This window comes from Aulonocara stuartgranti, assembly GCF_965226115.1.
Source record: "Aulonocara stuartgranti genome assembly, chromosome: 4".
Taxonomy (NCBI): domain Eukaryota; kingdom Metazoa; phylum Chordata; class Actinopteri; order Cichliformes; family Cichlidae; genus Aulonocara; species Aulonocara stuartgranti.
Window position 1 is genome coordinate 28,120,140 of NC_138942.1, and position 17,014 is coordinate 28,137,153.

The following is a 17,014-nucleotide window of genomic DNA, read 5'->3' on the forward strand; positions in this document are numbered from 1 at the left end:
CTGATCAGAAATGCAGCCAAGAGGCCCATGGTGACTCTGGACGAGCTGCAGAGATCTACAGCTCAGGTGGGGGAATCTGTCCATAGGACAACTATTAGTCGTGCACTGCACAAAGTTGGCCTTTATGGAAGAGTGGCAAGAAGAAAGCCATTGTTAACAGAAAACCATAAGATGTCCCGTTTGCAGTTTGCCACAAGCCATGTGGGGGACACAGCAAACATGTGGAAGAAGGTGCTCTGGTCAGATGAGACCAAAATGGAACTTTTTGGCCAAAATGCAAAACGCTATGTGTGGCGGAAAACTAGCACTGCACATCACTCTGAACACACCATCCCCACTGTCAAATATGGTGGTGGCAGCATCATGCTCTGGGGGTGCTTCTCTTCAGCAGGGACAGGGAAGCTGGTCAGAGTTGATGGGAAGATGGATGGAGCCAAATACAGGGCAATCTTGGAAGAAAACCTCTTGGAGTCTGCAAAAGACTTGAGACTGGGGCGGAGGTTCACCTTCCAGCAGCACGACGACCCTAAACATAAAGCCAGGGCAACAATGGAATGGTTTAAAACAAAACATATCCATGTGTTAGAATGGCCCAGTCAAAGTCCAGATCTAAATCCAATCGAGAATCTGTGGCAAGATCTGAAAACTGCTGTTCACAAACGCTGTCCATCTAATCTGACTGAGCTGGAACTGTTTTGCAAAGAAGAATGGGAAAGGATTTCAGTCTGTAGATGTGCAAAGCTGGTAGAGACATACCCTAAAAGGCTAGCAGCTGTAATTGCAGCAAAAGGTGGTTCTACAAAGTATTGACTCAGGGGGCTGAATAATTACACACACCCCACTTTTCAGTTATTTATTTGTAAAAAAAATGTTCGGAATCATGTATGATTTTTGTTCCACTTCTCACGTGTACACCACTTTATGTTGGTCTTTTACGTGGAATCCCAATAAAATTGACTCATGTTTGTGGCTGTGATGTGACAAAATGTGGAAAAGTTCAAGGGGGCCGAATACTTTTGCAAGCCACTGTATAGAGATATCACTCGTCTGTATATGAAGCAGTCAGCAGACTGTTAGCTTATTTTAGCATACAGGCTGAAACAAAAGGGATGCTAGCTCTAGTCACACAACCACAACTTCTGATTTCCGCATTCAAAATGTCTTTGTTATATTGGGTAACACCAGAACCAAACTAAATCAAACAACCACAATTTCCTCTTCTTACTTATACTTCTCATATTTTTATTAAGGGACACAAATGCATGAGTTGTAAACCTATACTCGGAGCTTTCCTCAGTAGCATTTAATGCCGCATGGCTTATTTGGAACACAATTTCCCATGAGTCTCTGTCCATTTCAGGTTAATTATGGCTTCTGTCAGATACATCAGGGCTGTGTGGTTGTAGGAGTCACGCCTAAGCCTGCTTTCTGGTGGGCTCTAGGAACATAGATGTGCTCCCAGGCTGAAACTACAGAGTTGTAAAATGCTCATTCAGCTAACTCACCATCTGCAGAGGAATGGTTTATTTTAAGAGATTCATTCGGGTTTCAGAGCCCATCATAGTCCTGATAGACCTCAGTGCAGCGTTTAATACCGTTGAACACAATATTTTACTAGAAATTAGAACACACTGTAGATATTAAAGGTTCTGCGCTGCAGTGGGTTGAATCATATCTATCGTGAAGATTTGAATTAGTTCATGTAAATGGGGAGCTTTCTTCACACACTAACATTCACTAGTGCTGCGATTTGTTATTTAAAAAAATGAAATAAACCCAATGTTAGTTATTGCTATAGACATTACAGTCAGACCTGGAAATGACCATATTTATTTCCCTCAGTGTAACAAATAGGTCCTCTGGACATAATATAAATTATAATATTCAGCGCATGTTTTAAATATGTCTGTGTTAGTATAAGCTAAGCAGCTTTTGTTTGCTTAAAAGCAGCCATGTCATCAAAAACAACCACAACCTTCCAGTTTTTATTTGTAACATGTAAACATCTTTGTGTTACATAATGACTCGATGACAAGACACTAAATACAAAAATGTATTTTAAATAACACTAAACTACTTCCTCTTTTCCACAGATGCTGTTTAAAGAAAAACAATTCAGCTTAGCACCGCAAAATTTCTGGGCCCAAGAAATGTATAGATTTGTAAGATGTAGCCTGGTGGTTGCGTTGTTAGCACAGAATTACTAGCCCCAGATTATGAATTATTAAAAACAAAACAAAACAAAAGCTGAGGCTGAGCTGGAATGAAATAGAAAACAAACCATGGACTCATACATCCACTTGATCCCACTTATCCAGCTCAGGTTTGCAGGGAAAACCTTGAACCTGTCTCCTTAAAATATTTTGTCCCTAAAAACAAGTCATGTGGTGATTCATTGTTGGTTATGATTTAATATTATCATAACCAGGGGTACTCTACTTTGTTGGCCTCCTGTAGCCAGCTTGTAGACTAAAACAATAATAATCAAATATTTTTAAAAATGGTGTAAAAAGGGCTGTCAAATAGAGCCCCAATGTTTTGTTGAATTTTTTTACATTCCTGTGACCATTGTGGCATGAAAGTTTATGCAGTATGTTTACGCTTTAAACTTTTGTCTGTTGCAAATATGTGACAAAAGAAAAACTACAAAATAAAACCACATCAGGAGGCAAAACAGGAAGGAGATGATCCACGAAACCATGTAGGTGCATATTTTCTGCTCATGAGGCTCAGTACAGCACAGTGATCCATTTATATTGTCACCCTGTCTCATCAGTTACCACAAGGAGACACTTCAGATACAAACACCAGCCTGGGCCTCCGTGATTTCTCCTCATCCTGTACAGATTTACATAACAACTCCCCCCCTCCGATCTTTCTTATCTGCCATCCAAAGCCTTGTCCCTGGCTATAACTGACTCGTTAAACTTTATCATCAGCGTGGTGCCTTTGTGCCAGTGGGCAGTGACCTTTGCGGGAAAGCCACTGTGTGTGAGGATGGCCTCCACGATGCCCGCGGTGAAGGCGGCGCAGTTCAAGCTGCTGTTCTCCTTGGGCACGGAGATGTACGCATTAATAAGCGGCTCTTTCTCTATGATGTAGTACGTCTTGTCATCATCGTTGGCCTGCTCCAGCTTGTCAGCTTCCTTTCCAAACAAGGACTTCCACACATTAACCTAAAAGCAAGATGACTGTTAAGAGTTTGAAAATAAAAAAGGGTTACTCATGCGTGTGATTACATTTGCTCACCTTGACAAAGAGGAGCATGTTCAACACTTTGGTCTCCCTCTTCCCGTTCTTCTCCCTCAGCACCAACACATCCAGCATGCTGGCTCCCACGCTCTGGCCCATATCTGCCAGGCGTGTCTGCAGCTCCGACACGGAGTACACGCGGCTCTGACAGTACTGTACCATCTCGGAGAACAGGAGCGCAAAGGCGCTCAGACTGACTTCAGTCTTGGGTCGGGTCAGAGGGCGCTCAAGGATGTTGGATTTCCCTCGAGTGAAACGGGTGTCCATTTTCTGTTGGGGAGTAATGGCAGTCAGTGGTTTACATGTTCTGATGCAGACGTTTTGTTTTGGCAAGATTATGGAGCGCACTTTCATGACAGCTAGTGGAGAACTGGCAAAAGCTTTATACTTTTGTGTTGAATCTATGTAGACCATCAGACATCGCTTGCACAAGTTGCTAGCATTTATATTTGAGCGTAGTGTGCTATCGCTCTTCTGTCATTTGATTACTTTTTGGTTGCACATCACCAGCTTCCAGTATCTCCTCTTTCATAGCCTGGTGTGCTTTCCCTCAAGTAGTGAAACAAGTTTATTGTGTCAAATATTAGAGACTAGCCTTTCATGCGAATACAATTTGCGATGTTCAGTAAAGGCAATATACATTAGTGAACCGCAGGGGTGCTAATTTAGCTTTTATATACTGATATGCTAAACATTTACAAAAAGGAGGCACTAATAACATGGGAATAAATGTGTGACCGCAGACTCACAGACCTCTCATTAAAAAATGTAATTCCAGGTATGACTTCACCACACAGACACACGTTACAAGCTTTTTGCAAACACAATGGACCTGCTGAGTTTCTACAGACACGACAGCTGATCAATACTGGCTGTTAGCCATCGCGCTACAACTGTTAGCCGGCACTACCGATAAAGATTATCTTACACATAAAACAGCAGGAATGAAAAGCTACGCTTTTACACAGAGAGTATAATATTCTGTAGCAGGTTTACTCATTTTCAGGGACGTCTGTGTAACATAAACGCACCTTGTCAGAGCTAAATCAGCTGATGGTCAGTTTTTCTTCCTCCTCTCCGTCTTCTTCCTGCTTTGACAGCTCAACATTACCAACAGTTAAATTGCATACCGCCATCTAGTGGCCGGACTCTTTAGTGCAACAACACACTGCACCCTGCTTTCCTTACTTTTTACCTATATTTTTTTTAAACAAGCCATCTTCATCTGGCATTAACGACCATAACCATATTGACGTCTCCCTTTCCCCCCGAAAACATAACCTAATTTTTCACAGCTATTATTATTATCATTATTAATAATAATAATATTACTATTAGCACAGTTAATTTTAAATAATTACTCTGGTCTTACTGACTCCACCATGTCCTTCTCGTTTCTGCTTTTAGAAGATCTTTTTTATTTACATCACTGACCTTTATTATCTGCATCCCAGACTTTCTGCACTGGACTTTACACTTGGACCTCCACTTCCTGTTCTTGTAATCATGGCACAGTTGCAAAAACCAGTCTGAAACTTTTTCTCTTGACTTTCTGCAGTGCGTGCACATGTACTGTGACATGATTTCCAGCAATGATCGTGTCACCATATAAACCTCAGTGAACATGAAGATCTTTGTTGTACATTTCTGCGGCTGCTGCTGAGAACACATGTGATTCATATTTTTGGGGGGGACTTCCACAGTTTTGCAGCCCAGCGCTGTGTGTTTTCTCCACACTAACATGAACATGTGTATTGCCTCACAGTGGACTCCCAGTGATTTGTACTGTAGTGAACACTCTTCTGCAGTCTGCTGTTATTTCCAGAAGCTGCGGCACGCAAAACGAGATGACTGAGATTTATTATAGAACTTGAGAAATTCTCGAAAATGTCCAAGTGGATCACTGTGAGGTACACGGAAAGACCTTGACCGCTGAGGACAAACCACTTCGTGCTGCTTATATTACAGGTGCCAGTTTCCCACATTGCTCAGACGGCCACACCAACAGATTAAACTGAGGCCTATCTACTCTGTGTATTTGTGTGTGTGCGTGTACAACTGTTACATAACCACTCCCTTTACTACATGTGATAAATAAGAGAGAGCCATTAAGGCAGACACATTGGAAGTGCGGAGCTGAAGGTGTTCACATCTCAAGATGGACAGAGTCTGCTGGAAGCTGAGCCTGGTCTTTCTGGTGCTGTTGGTCAGCACGTGTGTGGAGGGTAGGGTTGCTTCACTGTTTTCACCTGTTTTATGAGCTCGATTGTATGCATGTATTCAGATCAAGAAACTGTATTTGCTTTCATTTTCTTTCTTTCTTTCTTTCCCTTGTTGACTAATTCCTCGCTCTACTTGCGTGTCTACCGGTCCAAACTTCTTTCAGTTTAAGGACTCGATTCTAATCTTATGCAAATAGAAAACATACATTTCCAAGGAGGCGATCAGCTTTTATCATTTTGATAACAAAATCTTTTTTCATTCTTGCCAAAATAAAGATTTCAGCTGCCCAACAGGCTGGGGCCTCCTTTGTCATGTTTGCGGTTTTTACCGTGATTCATTTGTTTTTTGGAGGGTGACAGGTCTGGGGCGCATGCAGGCCAGTTTAGTCGCACCGGGACGGTTTTTCCTACCGAACCGTGCTGCTGTAACACACGCAGGATGTGGTTTGACATGTTCTTGCTAAAGTAAGAAAAATCTGCCCTAAAAACCAACCAACCAACCAACCAACCAACCAATCAAAAAAAGAAAAGAAAAGACAAAAAAAAGTATTTTTGGAAATGGCTTTGTGTAAGACTTTTTTTCTGACTCTTCTTTTTCACATCTGAGACCAAGAAATGGGCAAAATCGTTCTCAGCCTGATAGGGGGAGAAATGTCAGCTGTAGCTTGGCCTAAAGTCACTTCTGATTATGCTGAAAAAAGATTTCTGTGGCTTTTTCCTCCAACTGTTGGTTTCATTTAATCATCGAGACAACTGCTGGAACAGTTGGCTGGCTACTTTACTTCCCACTTGTTGAGCATAATAAAAACACTGCAGGCAATATTTGCCTTTCTTCAGTCAAAGTCTTTTAGTGCCGCTGTTCTCCTCGCCACATCTCCTTTGGTTAAATCAGTTTGTGTTTAAACTTAGAAACAAAGGAAGGTTTGTATGGGGGAGAAATGATGGGCTTTAGTTTGAATGACAATTTTTCTTTTCTTCTCTTCAGCTTCATTTTCATATCGGATGGAAGACTTCATCAGTGCAGTAAAGCAGGTGGAAGATGAGGACCCTGGGTCAGAGCCGCTAGCTGTGTTGAAGAGGCTGCGGCGGGCAGCTGAGGTCAATGACCCGTTTATTCAGTACTTCCTTTTCAGTGATCTCTCTGGAGTGCCTGAACTGGCTGCTAACCTTTCAGATTACATTAGAAAAGCTGTGCATCACAGGGTGACAGAAGACGCCAAAGAGGAAGGGGTGGTCCTAAGTCCTGATGGTACCACTGTTGCCCTCAGACCGCTCCTCCTGGGCATCGAGGCCGGTTTACTCGCCAAGACTCGAGGACGCGTTCGAGGTCTCTACCTACTTGCTCTGGCCAGAGATCTGGGCCTTTCCCTCAGGCAGAGTCCAACTGTGACGCGGCGTCTGGGACCCGACGGCTGCTGGGACAACCTAAGCTCTCCTCAAGTGTTCACCCTCTCGGACAGCCCCTCCCTGCTCACCACCGCTCAAGTCAACGGAGGCATGGATGGCGTCGTGCTGGGGTTGGAGGTTTCTGACAAATCCAGACGTCCTCTCAAGCTCAGCAGTCTGCTGACAGAGTACTACTGCCACCAGCTGGAGGGTAAAGGACTGGACACCGCCCCACGCCTCATCAGCCGACGCCGCAGGGAGAACTTCAGACAGTTGGTTGTCCCGCTGCTGCTGGCCAGACAGGTGGTGAAATCTGTACAGCTGCAGCAGAGTCTGACAGGACAGTCAGATATGGAGAGGAAGGAGAAGAAGGTGCTGATGAGAGAGGTGAAGGAGGGGATGAAGGAGTTTGTCCATATGTACATGGGTGAGCATAAAACTTAAAACACAGACCAAGTGAAAGGTTTTAGAACAGCAGTGTGGTCTGTGACCATTACATAAGAAAGTTAAGAAGATCCATCAAAATATGAGCATAACGTCACATGTAACAAACTCTGATCTGTTTCAGATTGCCCACCCATCGTTCCTCGGTGTATGTGGGGTGCAAAGCCGTACATAGGAACACCCACCAACCTCTCGCTGCCTCTCTCCTTCATGTTCATCCACCACACTAGCACGCCCAGCCAGCCCTGTCTGACCTTTGAGCAGTGCTCTGCAGACATGCGCTCCATGCAGCGTTTTCATCAGGAGGACAGAGGCTGGGATGACATCGGATACAGGTACGTAGACGTTTTCACACGTGACATCTTCGCAACCAGCTCACACCGTCTAAGAGTCTCTGTCCTCTCCAAAAGCTTCGTTGCGGGCTCCGACGGGAACATCTACGAGGGCCGAGGATGGTACTGGCAAGGAGCCCACACCCTCGGCTACAACTCTGTCGGCTACGGCGTTTCCTTCATTGGAGACTACAGCAGCATTCTGCCCTCTCAGCACGCCATGGAGCTGGTGAGAGACCAGCTGGCAAGCTGTGCTATCATTGGCGGGCGACTCATACCCACTTTTACCCTGAGGGGCCACAGACAGATGGTGAACACCGCTTGCCCAGGAGATGCTCTGTACAGTGAGATCAAGACCTGGAAACATTTTGGGGTATGTAGGAATTTTGAAGTGTGTGTGTGTGTGTGGCGTTTTTCACCACAATGTGCCAACTAATTGAAAATGTTTAGACAGATCCTTACATCACTACTAAAAAAACTTTGATGGTAATCTAGTCTTTCTTCTAGGGTTACTAAGGGGTTGTTGTATATATATCAGCTAATGAAATGTGTTATCAGACATTAGATGGGTTGCTATGCAGCTTGTTTAACTCAGTGATTGTCCTCTGATAATGCCTTAGTAAGCATTTAGAGCATTATAAGTTAAAATGCCTATTTCCCCACATGTATATTAAAACTATTCCTGATGTGATACTCCAAATTGTTGCCATTGTGGGTCATTAACGTGACTCATCACTGCGCAGCACTTTTTCTTTAATCTGAAGTCGATCAAATCTCTCTGGCCTTATTCACCTTCAGAAGTAGACGAGTTCTCCCAGAACGTTCCACAAAAATAATCCACTAGTGCTTCCTACTCCTCCGCCTTCCCATCAATGACACATCCAACCACTGCAGAACTGTCAGAGTCTTTCTGTAGGTGGCATGACCCAGAGTTATGGAAAGCGTCTGAGGTGTACAAGGTGAACAGGAACGGAGAAAGTGTAGTCCCCAGAGGAGCTCCCGCACTGCACATCGCCAAATCAGGCAGAGCCGTATCTAATCTCACAAACTGCAGTCAGTAGCAGTGGCTGAATCATGTTAAATGCACTTGAGAAATCAAAGAAGGTGACCCTCACCATGCAATTTCTGTCTAGATGGAAGGACACTCTCTGCAGCATGTAGGTAATAAAACTGTGATGCTGTGAAGCTCAAGTTAAGGATTTTAAATAGCAGCATTAAAATAATTGCGCAGGTTTTTGGATCTGCAACTTTTCCTGATGTAGCTCCTAGTCAGGGAGGTGAGAAACCCCCTCCCACCTGGTTACTCAAAGAGAAGGAACCTTCAGAAGTTCTTTGTGAAGACGGTGCAACCTGAGTGAAGGTCGACTGTTTCATTTTATTCATCGAGCCTTTATGGCAGAGCATAGGGTGGCAGTATCATGCTATGTGGGTGATTCGAGGCTGTAGGAACAGGTCATAATTGATGAAAGCATGAATGTGGTGAAATACAGAGTCTTTAAAGACCTGTTGCAGCCCTACTTTTATTTCTGCAAATGCTCCACTCTTTTCGGCCTTCTTATATGACTTACTTTCTTTTCTTTTGTTCTTTTTCTTAGGATGTCCAGAAATAAAGAGGCTGGGATAGACCAGAACATCACACAACAAATATTAGACTTATTTTTATGGGCTGCTTTGTTGTCATTTCTTTTTCACTCTGTGGCATGCGTTGCATTAAGTAAGTACCTTTTTTTGGGATTCCATCAGAAGAGCGATTAATATGATGATGAAGTACATCCAATGCAAACTGCTGGCTTTTAAAAAAAATTCTTCCTGAAACAGAGACTGTTGTTAAGAAAGATTTTTCTTCAGTTAGTTTTTGATATTCTTCTACGCGACATCAGCAGAAGTCATGTATTACAGCTGATTTGCATAAGTGTTCTCTGGCTGCTGACATTGCTTGAAATTTCTGACCGCTTCTCCATGTGAAATTCCTTCTGTTGCAACATGTTTGAGGCTTTTCTTGCATGTGCTGCCCATTCCGAATCCCCCACAAGATTTCAGTGGGATTCAGATCTTGGGTTATTTCACAACCCTCCATTTCTTCTTTTTGAGCCATTCCACGGTGGATTCACCAGTGTCCTAAAGATCCCTCTTCTGCTTAAACTTCCATTTCTGGTTTAACTTTCAGACTTTTCACATAATTGAATCAATGACCAGAAGCTGCTCTCCTCTTTGCCTGTATGTTACATGAGAGCATGCAAAGCCTCTACCAACTTGCTCTGGCCAGAAATCTGAGCCTTTCCCTCAGGCTAGTTTTGGCATACAAAGCCATTCTCTCCGTCTTTGCATGCTTTCCATGCAGACAGAATTTTAGAAACATGGACTTTGACATCAACACTTACAAGAGGAAGTCCTCTGATGACATTTTGGGGTTGTTGTGAAGACTCCTTTTTGTTTCTTTTTTCCCAGGCAAGCCATTTTTTTTCTTTTTTAACAGTGAAATTAGTCATTTGAAATAATGTGGTGATATCTGAATAAAATGCCTCATTAAACTCACATTAAAGTCAAATGCTTTGCTGAAGGTCTCTTCAGAGCTTGATGTGGCAACAGCAAACACTTCAACAGCAAAAAGGACGGCAGACCGGCGATGTCAACAGTTTATATAAGAAGTTTGCAATAACAGGACCCTGGGCTGGAATACCTGAATGTGGAGCTGACTGATGATGGTATTTTAAAAAATATACTTACTGGAATCATGGAAATACTTCAGGTTGTCTGATGTTTCTTTCTTTTGACTGTCACTTTTATCTATCCTGTTTCTGTTTCTAAAACGATCAAGACTTTGCTTTTTCAACTATACAGCGAAGCATTGATTTCCATGAGATGGAGTGTGTCACATGACTGTATACTTGTGGGTTTTATTTTGGCAATAATAATATACTATGTGTTATAGAAGCTGAATTAAAGAAACAAAACTTTACTTTCATAAAAAAAAAATCTGAATACTTTACTCAGCTTATATACTTTCACAGTACTTTACCTTAGTACTTCACTTTTCAGTTGTTTCATTATACATTTTCAGATGATACACTGACTATACTAAATTTCAATTATTTGAAACTTTAAGGTACTACTTACATCATTTCTTTGGCAATACATTATAATAACCGTTATTACTAAAGGGTAAACTGACATTAACAACAACATAAATATTAGGGCTTACTTACTGGTAACAGTTGTTTTGCAGGAAATTATTGTCATATGCTATGTATAAGTAGGCAGGGGTACTGGGACCGCCATACATTACAACACTGGGGACTGCAGTTTGTGTCCTGTTTAGTCACAAAAGCAGTTGTGTTCAGATTGGAATTTGTCCACTGAATCAAAACACAATGAATTTACAGTAAGGTCAGTCTCACTGATCAGTAATATACAAAACAGATAATAACATTTGTAATCATTAACCAAACACAGAACACAGTGTATAAAGTGTTATGTGTACAGATGTCATTGTCTCATATCATCTATGATGCAACACGCAACACAGTTTATAACTCATATATAAACCTGTAACAAAGATACTACTAATAATAGCATAACTAACGACTGGCAGACCAGAATATAATTATTCATTACAAAATGACAAAATAAGCAGTGACACCGTTCTGTACAGTAAAGTGTAATTAACTAAAAATGTATTAGCAGTGGTTATTACAGTGTTATATATCACTGAGGAAATTCCCAAATTGCTTATAAGTGTACAAGGTACTTAAAAAACACCTTCACCAGCTGCATCATTTAAGTGATGTACATATTAATTAATCAGAAAAATGTATTTTTTGAAAGTATGCCTTTGCTTTGATGTTTAACTACAGCAGTTTTGCTTATTTTAACAAATGAAATCATGCACACAGTGCTGAAAACACTGAGCTCACGTATCGACGATTCCAAATTGCCTTTTTCTGTTGGTCTTACTCAAATATCTTTCTAAATCACAGTTTTGCAAACTCAAATTGCATCATTTAGCACGCTCTGTTCACCTAGGAACACTGGGCTTCAAAATGCAGATTTCCAATTACTCATTCTGCATTTATGCAAAGTCAATCGGAAGAACATTTCAGTATGTGTCAGAATACAAAAGGGATCTTAAGTGACTCATCCAGGTGTTAGGCAAGAAGATGGAGCAGCAGGAACACAGACAGTGGCAGGCAATTTGCTTTTTTATTTTTTTGTCAGTTCAGCTGAAGAGCTTTCTCTCTCTCTCTCTCTCTCTCTCTGTGTGTGTGTGTGTGTGTGTGTGTGTGTGTGTGTGTGTGTGTGTGTGTGTGTGTGTGTGTGTGTGTGTGTGTATAACATGGCCTCAAGAAGCCTATACTGACCACTTCTGACGGTAGTGTTTTAAATCCATCAGCAAGATGTCAGTTTTTCATAGCTGTGTGTATTGGTTTTGTGGAAGGAAACAATTTGATGGAACGTGTTTTTGCATGAGATGCAAAGTAACTTATCAAAGCAGTGACCTTCGTTCATTTCGTGCAGAGAATTTGGAGAAACTGACCCACAGTTTCTGAAAAGTTACATATTGTAGCCTTATTTTGAAAATGTTCAAACAATACAAGAACAAAGAGAAACAAAACAAAACATAATGATCATAATCATAATAAATAACATGTTCAAAAAGGAGCAGGAAGAAGCATTAGCTTATTTAATGCCCCTTTTCCACTATTTAGTAACTCATAATCATCACTTTCCCCCTTCTGTTTGCCCCCTATCCTGACATAAATCCTGCCTTACAATTTTTTACATGTATATGCCAGAGGTGTGGACTCGAGTCACATGACTTGGACTCGAGTCAGACTCGAGTCATTAATTTTATGACTTTAGACTTGACTTGAAAAAATGTTCTAAGACTTGTGACTTGACTTGGACTTTTACACCAATGACTTGGGACTTGAATTGGACTTGAACCGGTTTACTTGAAAAGACTTGATATTTTACCCCAAATATAAAATTTAACATGCATATTATATAGAGATTGAAAATGTGACGTCATTCACGGGTAGAACCGCAAAGGATTCTGGGAACTCGTGGCAAGCGGTACTAGCGCACGCAGGCTTTCAATTAAAATCAGTTATACAGCGATAAAAAGAAACACAAGAAGCTGTTGTATTATTAACTGCAATAGCCGGTCGAATGACAGCCACGGGAAGCCGACGAGTAAAGAGATCGGTTGTTATCGGATTACGTCGTTGAAGAGAAATTGTTCGAGCCATGTTTCCGAAGTAACAAAGAGGCAACTGGATTGCAGCCATTCAAAGACCAAATATAACGTCCCAGAACCCTCCAGCTCACAGGTTAGTCTGCTCCAAGCATTTACACAAAGGTCAGTCTGCTGTTGTAGTTAATGCGTCATTTTCATAACATAATTGGTGATATAGGTTACAAGCAAGTCTGGCGCTGAACAGAAATTGTCGCGCTATGCTCCTTTATTTATTGTGTTTATTGTGCATAAATAGTGAATTGTCCTGACACAATATTGCGTTTCGCTTCTGTTATTATGGTACATTGACAAAAACATATACTTTTATTCACAGGATAAAACAGGTTTTTTGTATCACTAATTGCCCAGTACGATTACAGCATACAGTATTATTGTCACTGCTACATTTCTGTGATGGGTACCAGAAATTATTTCCACTACTACCCATCCCACTACTACCCACTACTACTACTACCCATCCGTCGGTAAACTGTACCTGGGCTTGTTGCAGTGACCTGAAGTTACTAAACTTCATGATCGTATGCGCTCACTCCAAGAACCGTATGATTATAAATATGCATATAAATATGCTACGATGAGATAGCTGACTTCATCTAACTAGCAAATGTTGTCCAGGCTACGTTGGTGATACAGTTTTTTTTAATGTGTATGATATTTTTGTCATGCGATTTTAAAGCTGGTCCTACAACCGCATCCAAGAATAACATGCAGCTTATCTCAGAACTGTCGGTGAAAACTATTCTTGGAGCTAGGTTTAATTGAGCTGCATTTTAAAGAGGTGCAATTTCACAATTTGTGTATATTTTCTAAGTTCACTATTTTGTCATGTGTTGAGAAAAACACAGATTTTAAAATTACATGGTCTAATATTTACATTTAGCATAACTGCAACATTATTTTTTCGTTTTTTTTTTTTTAAGACTGGAAAGGACTTGAAATTCAAAGTTTCAGACTTGTGACTTGACTCGGACTTTTACACCAGTGACTTGAGACTCGACTCTGACTTGCCTGACATTACTTGAGACTTGACTTGAGACTTGAGGATAAAGACTTGAGACTTACTTGAGACTTGCAAAACAATGACTTGGTCCCACCTCTGGTACATGCAACGAGATATGGATATTTACAGATAGGTGTGACCAACAGGGGGCGCAGGTTGACGACATATAACAATCGGAAAGGCATATATTGATTTTGTTTAGCATTTGGGGGATTTTGATACACAAAGTAACCGACAAACATTGTTCAGGTGTTACTATCACAGTGTTATTACATATTATGATACGCAAATATGTCATTCACAACAGCGTTACTATGGCGAGCCACATAGGTGTTGACAAATGTACGCAGATACCGCATAACCTTTATTTATAGTATACCTATTTACACAAAATAAAACGCATTTAAAGAAATATTATTACTGTGGCGTGCTTACGCTGCTCACGCGTGCATTTCCCTCCGAGAAAAAAAACAGAGTCACCATGATTTGATCGCTGTGAATAAAGTGTCCGCCACATAAATACGCACAGAATTAGAGAAATGAGCCTGCGATCGAAGCACTCGTAAAAGTTTGACATAGTAAACTTGCCTCCGGTGGGTTACTCGAAACTCTTCTCGTCACCCTCCCCGCTGACGTTTACGTACGCAGCCGTGGCGTGCCTGCAAGCCAAATAACATGGAGTCCTCTGCCTGGCATCTCCAAGGGATCCCTGCAAAACACCCGAGCGCCGATTAAAAAGAGCAAGTTCCTCCATGGGAGCAGTCAAAGCATCGTCGCGGTGCGTAAAGCTTCAGCTCCGTCCTCAAAGTATGACGAACGGTGCTTAAAGAGGCAGCCTTTCCCTGCGATCCGCAAACCAGGCCGATTTCAGTGAGTATTTGCACTAAAAAAACCCTAAAAAAACCTGCAGTTTATGGGCGTCTGGGTTTCAAAGGCAACGTGCACGGATGCGTTGCTGTTCCAAATCACCTGACAGCGACCGGATCGATAAGAGCCACGTCCTCTGAAGCGACAGAGGCCAACCCGTGGGACACCTTGATGTGCCCGGGCATTTTCCTGTCTTTTTTTTCTAGAGGGGCAGCAGTGAGGACAAGGGCCTGAATATAAAGGCCACTTATTTATGTAACCATTCGAGCGCTCCGTTTCATTCTTTAAAACCAGACATATTGTGAAAATAGGTCAGACAGTCCGAAAGCTGCAGCTGCCAAATTTTTTTTAAAGAGAAAATACACAAGACAGCTGAACCACGACAGATTCTCCAGATTAAGCCATTAAATGAGGCTGATACATGGTGTGTTTTATGCTGGTTTAAAAATCATTCTCCGTGCAATTAGCTCCAGGAAAGTTTTCCATCACGGAAAAACTTCAGTGCGAGTTCATGTGTGAATGTTTTCCAGAAGGAGAGGAGGCTGCACGATGTAGGCAGGCTGTTTACTAGTGGGACTCCATACTGTTCTCTGGGGGGTGGGGGGGACCATGGAGCCAGAAGGGGAACCCCTAACCCCAGGGACCAGCTATGGGCCCGCACCCATCGACTCAGCACAAAACCCCGTCACCCCAACTTTCCTCAACAGCACCTTAGAGGTAAGGCATCAATGTGTGTATATATATATATATATATATATATATATATATATATATATATATATATATATATATATATATGTATGTATATGTGTATTGAAAAATATATATTTTTATATATATATATAAAAATTTATATATTTATGTGGTCATAAGTGCTGCCATTTTCACCCCCATCAACAATAAATTCTTTGTTTATTGTTACTACTTTCTAGTCTTCATGTTCTCCAAATCTGAGAGATGGCCTGATATCTGCCAAATGCTTGTGGGGCCTCACTGGGGAGGAGCGCTCCAAGCAGAGTGAGGGCCCCCAGTCCAGTGCAAACCAAGGGAGGAGCGCACAGAGGAGATTCAAATCCTCAGCCTTTCCTTCCTCCTTAAGCTGGGACTCTGACTCTGAGAAGGAAACACTAGATGGTAACACACCTGTTGCACGCATGTAAAGACAACGGTAGCAATGCATTCTGCTGGAAAGCTAAACTAGTACTGAGCCTATGTGCCTATCATTGTTGTCCCCTTATTGTTTTAAATGTTTTTCCAGTGTGCTGTAGTCAGAAGTCTTTCAGTTTGCTCTCTCTGTAATCTGCCCAGCACTTTCTTTAACTGTGGATTTTACCTGTGAAGCTGTGAAGTGATGTTTCTGTGGTTGTTTGTTTTGTGCGCTGTCGTGCGTCAGAGGAGGAGCTACAGAACTTTTCTAACCCTCACGGTCTGGCTGCTCACAGTCCAGGATCTCCTTCTTCTGGACTAAGGTGAGGAGGAGGTGGTGTAGGACGAAGGGTGATGAAATTTGACTTTAATGAATACCCACGTAGAAAAGAAATATAATATTCTAAAAAGTCCCATTAATTTCAAGAGATATATATTTAGTCATGAAAGGTGCTCCTTTAACATTTTTTATTTACAGCACAATGTTTACATGAGTCATATTTAGCTTTTAATAAATATCTTAAGAATTTACAGAGAAAAGGGGCAACTTTCATGAATAAGTAGTTATCCTTTAAAGAACTATAATATATCACTCATGGTTTTTTCTTTTCTATAAGGGTATGCAGCAAAGACTTTAGCAATACTGAGGTCATAAGGCAAAGTGGGCCTGGATACCAGTTACTTACATTAACTCATTGCTTACTGAGTGAGTGGGAACATTTGAAAAAAACACTGGTTCAACATTAGCAACACTCTTTAGCTGAGAGGTGGCTCAAAGTTATCGAGAGCAGCTGTTAGCTTAGCATAAAAGCACAAACGTTTAAAAGCCAAGCTCAGTTTATGGCTAACTTTAGTCTGTATAAAGATAAAGGTGCTTTTGTGTTTTATTGCATTATTTGTGGGAACGTACTGAGTGCAATATGAGTTATTCAGATGGCTGCACCTCCCTGAGCCTCTGCAGGACATTTCTTCCGGTTAAAAGGGAGTTTTTCCTTCCAAAGTTTGTCCTTCACAAGTGTTTGCTCAATGGCGGTTATCTGTTTGTTGGTGTTTTCTGTATTATTATAGGGTTTTAACTTTACAATAATAAGTGCCTTGCAGTAACTGT

The 17,014-nt window shown here is 41.5% G+C and overlaps 3 protein-coding genes across 9 annotated transcripts in view; 2 read left to right on the top strand and 1 right to left on the bottom strand.

Moving 5' to 3' along the window:
- Positions 1–1,972: 1,972 nt before the first annotated feature.
- On the bottom strand, positions 1,973–14,577 carry LOC309704164 (trafficking protein particle complex subunit 5-like). 3 transcript variants are annotated; one of them, XM_082529178.1, is made up of 4 exons: positions 14,482–14,564; positions 4,284–4,340; positions 3,250–3,522; positions 1,973–3,176 (listed from the first exon to the last, which is right to left on the bottom strand). In XM_082529178.1, exons 3-4 carry the CDS (start codon positions 3,517–3,519, stop codon positions 2,880–2,882), a joined length of 567 nt encoding a protein of 188 aa, XP_082385304.1. In that variant the 5' UTR covers positions 3,520–3,522; positions 4,284–4,340; positions 14,482–14,564; the 3' UTR covers positions 1,973–2,879. The 3 variants fall into 3 exon arrangements, with proteins under 3 accessions (XP_082385304.1, XP_082385305.1, XP_082385306.1); XM_082529179.1 differs by lacking the exon at positions 4,284–4,340 and having other exon boundaries at positions 14,482–14,577; XM_082529180.1 differs by lacking the exons at positions 4,284–4,340; positions 14,482–14,564 and adding an exon at positions 4,006–4,257.
- On the top strand, positions 4,389–14,475 carry LOC309704163 (N-acetylmuramoyl-L-alanine amidase-like). The gene is made up of 5 exons (XM_082529177.1): positions 4,389–5,477; positions 6,460–7,287; positions 7,429–7,639; positions 7,715–8,009; positions 9,232–14,475. Exons 1-5 carry the CDS (start codon positions 5,411–5,413, stop codon positions 9,244–9,246), a joined length of 1,416 nt encoding a protein of 471 aa, XP_082385303.1. The 5' UTR covers positions 4,389–5,410; the 3' UTR covers positions 9,247–14,475.
- An 85-nt stretch (positions 14,578–14,662) lies between the features above and the next one.
- Positions 14,663–17,014, top strand: part of wizb (WIZ zinc finger b) — a 32,631-nt gene continuing 30,279 nt past the window's right edge. For 3 of the 5 annotated variants that reach the window (XM_082529170.1, XM_082529173.1, XM_082529174.1), the window contains exons 1-4: positions 14,663–14,763; positions 15,291–15,477; positions 15,693–15,894; positions 16,154–16,229. In XM_082529170.1, coding sequence (XP_082385296.1) covers positions 15,370–15,477; positions 15,693–15,894; positions 16,154–16,229 — 386 coding nt within the window. In that variant the 5' untranslated portion in view covers positions 14,663–14,763; positions 15,291–15,369. The other 2 variants (XM_082529171.1, XM_082529172.1) reach the window with 2 other exon arrangements.